At 48.1% G+C, this 1981-nt stretch overlaps 1 protein-coding gene across 1 annotated transcript in view; it reads right to left on the bottom strand.

Annotated features, from left to right (window-relative positions):
- KCNV2 (potassium voltage-gated channel modifier subfamily V member 2) overlaps positions 1-1407 on the bottom strand; it is a 13722-nt gene extending 12315 nt beyond the window's left edge. Inside the window, exons 1-2 of the mRNA XM_077759301.1 lie at positions 1401-1407; positions 277-335 (exon numbers count right to left, since the gene is read on the bottom strand). Of these exons, the coding sequence (XP_077615427.1) occupies positions 277-335; positions 1401-1407 (66 nt within the window). The remainder of the gene's footprint in view (positions 1-276; positions 336-1400) is intronic.
- Positions 1408-1981: the final 574 nt, after the last annotated feature.

Genomic DNA, 1981 nt, shown 5'->3' with positions numbered 1-1981 from the left:
CGGCAGACTCGGCAAACGCAGGAACGCAGGCAGATGGCTGCTGGCTGCTCTAATCCTGCTGATGGGGAAGCAGCAAGTGTTAGGAGGGATTTAGAGCCGCTTAGCCGGCTTCCTCCCCCCTCTCCCCCCGCCCTGTGTGACGGAGGGGTGACTACACGGTCTTCAATCTGTAGGTAATCAGAAGGTGGCAGCCATGATGGCTAATAAAAATGTCGCCGACGCTCAGGCCTGTGGTCCTCAGGAAGTGCCCGGTGGGCCTGTGCCCGGGTGAAGTACGTGGAACGAGCTGGAGTGTGTGGACGCCCGTGTCTTGGCCTCGCTGCCGAAATTGGAGCCTGTGTGTGCGCAAGGACGGAGACTGCCGCAGGGTGCTCAGAGCGAGTTGGTCACGAGTCTGTTCTCCACTCCGTGTGGCGGTGGAGAACACCTTGTTGAGATCGCCTAAGACCTCCGATGTTTCGCGCCTTTTTCCGTCTGTTGCGTGGTCACAGGTTCGTTTCCAAATGGATTCTGCTTAGCAGCCCTGCCCTAGAGCCCCGTCTGATCTCTTCAGGCCCAGCGTCGATTTCCGTTTGCCGGTTTCTCTGCTTCTGTCCCTTTCCCTTCCTTGTCTTGAGTAGTAAGGACATATTTCTGGATAGAATCCCAGGACTGGGGGGGTACATGGCCGCCAGCCTTTCTGAGCTGCTGTATGAGGCCGTATGCAAGCGTGGCCAGGCTTTATTCCGAGGAAAAGGTCTTCATCATTTTTCCAGACCTCCGTGAAAAAAATTTTTTTTAAAGTTTCTTTTCATGGATCAAGTAACGTGCTAGATGCTGGGAATGGAAACCTTATGGAGACACAATCACTCATGGTTTTGTAGGTGATAGAAACAGGCAAGCACAACAGAAGAGTAAAAAAATTCCAGGGTGGCAGAGAAGAGGAAGGGATGGATTGGTTTTGAGCAGGGAACTTGTTTTTAAATTCAGTTTACTTTGAATAGCTCATGGTTATGGCAAAAAAAGATGGATGGATAGATAGATAGATGGATAGATAGATAGATAGTTACAGGGTACCCTGGTGGCTCAGTGGCTTGAGCGTCTGGCTCTTGATCTCAGCCTGGTTGTTGATCTCAGGGTTCTGAGTTCAAGCCCCATGTGGGGCTCCACACTGGGTCTGACGTGTACTTAAAAAAAGTTCAAAACATGCAAAGGTGCATTACAGTGGAAATTCCGTTTCTTTCTCTCGCCCAAACCAAAGTTCCAGTTACCAGGAGTGCCGCTGAAGAGACAAGCACTGGTACTCTTCCAGAATACTTTTTGGTTGTTCTTCCAGAAAATTTCTACACAAATACAAGCAAAAACTTATCTCCATCTGCCATCTGAATGGCTCTCTGTGATTAACACAAATCATAGTATACTCGACATGTCGCCTTTTCCAATTAGCCGTGGGTCTTCGAGGTGTTGTTATATGTGAACATAAATGTCTACCTCATTTTGAAAATGGCCCCTTAGTAGTCTGACAGTGGTAAACGTTCAGGTGGTGTTCTATATTTGCTCTCATGAGTGGTGGAACAAATAACTTTGTATGTACATTACTTTATGCACGTTCACGGCATAGGAAGGATCTTAAACCTGATCTGATAGGAACAGAACAAACTGGACAGATACCTTGGGGAAAGATTGAACATGATACCATCTTACACATGCATGAAATGATGAGGGTTGTTTAAAAGAATATTCCGTCCGGTAGGAACGCGTGGGCCTTATTTGGAATGCTGATTCAAACAAAAAGCTTAAAGCATTTTTGAGACAGTTGGAAATTCGATTTGATGGTATTTAGGAACTCTTAAGAATGCATTATATGGGCGCACCTGGGTGGCTCAGAGCATGATCTCACTGCTGGTGAGTTCGAGCCCCGTGTCAGGCTCTCTGCTGGTAGTTCGGAGCCTGAAGCCTGCTTCAGATTCTGTGTCTCCCTATCTGCCCCTCAGCTGCTTGC

The sequence above is a fragment of the Crocuta crocuta genome, unplaced genomic scaffold (genome assembly GCF_008692635.1).
Source record: "Crocuta crocuta isolate KB4526 unplaced genomic scaffold, BGI_CrCroc_1.0 scaffold41, whole genome shotgun sequence".
In the NCBI taxonomy this organism is placed as follows: domain Eukaryota; kingdom Metazoa; phylum Chordata; class Mammalia; order Carnivora; family Hyaenidae; genus Crocuta; species Crocuta crocuta.
The sequence above is the reverse complement of the archived record's forward strand: the minus strand, read 5'-3'. Positions and strand labels throughout refer to the sequence as shown.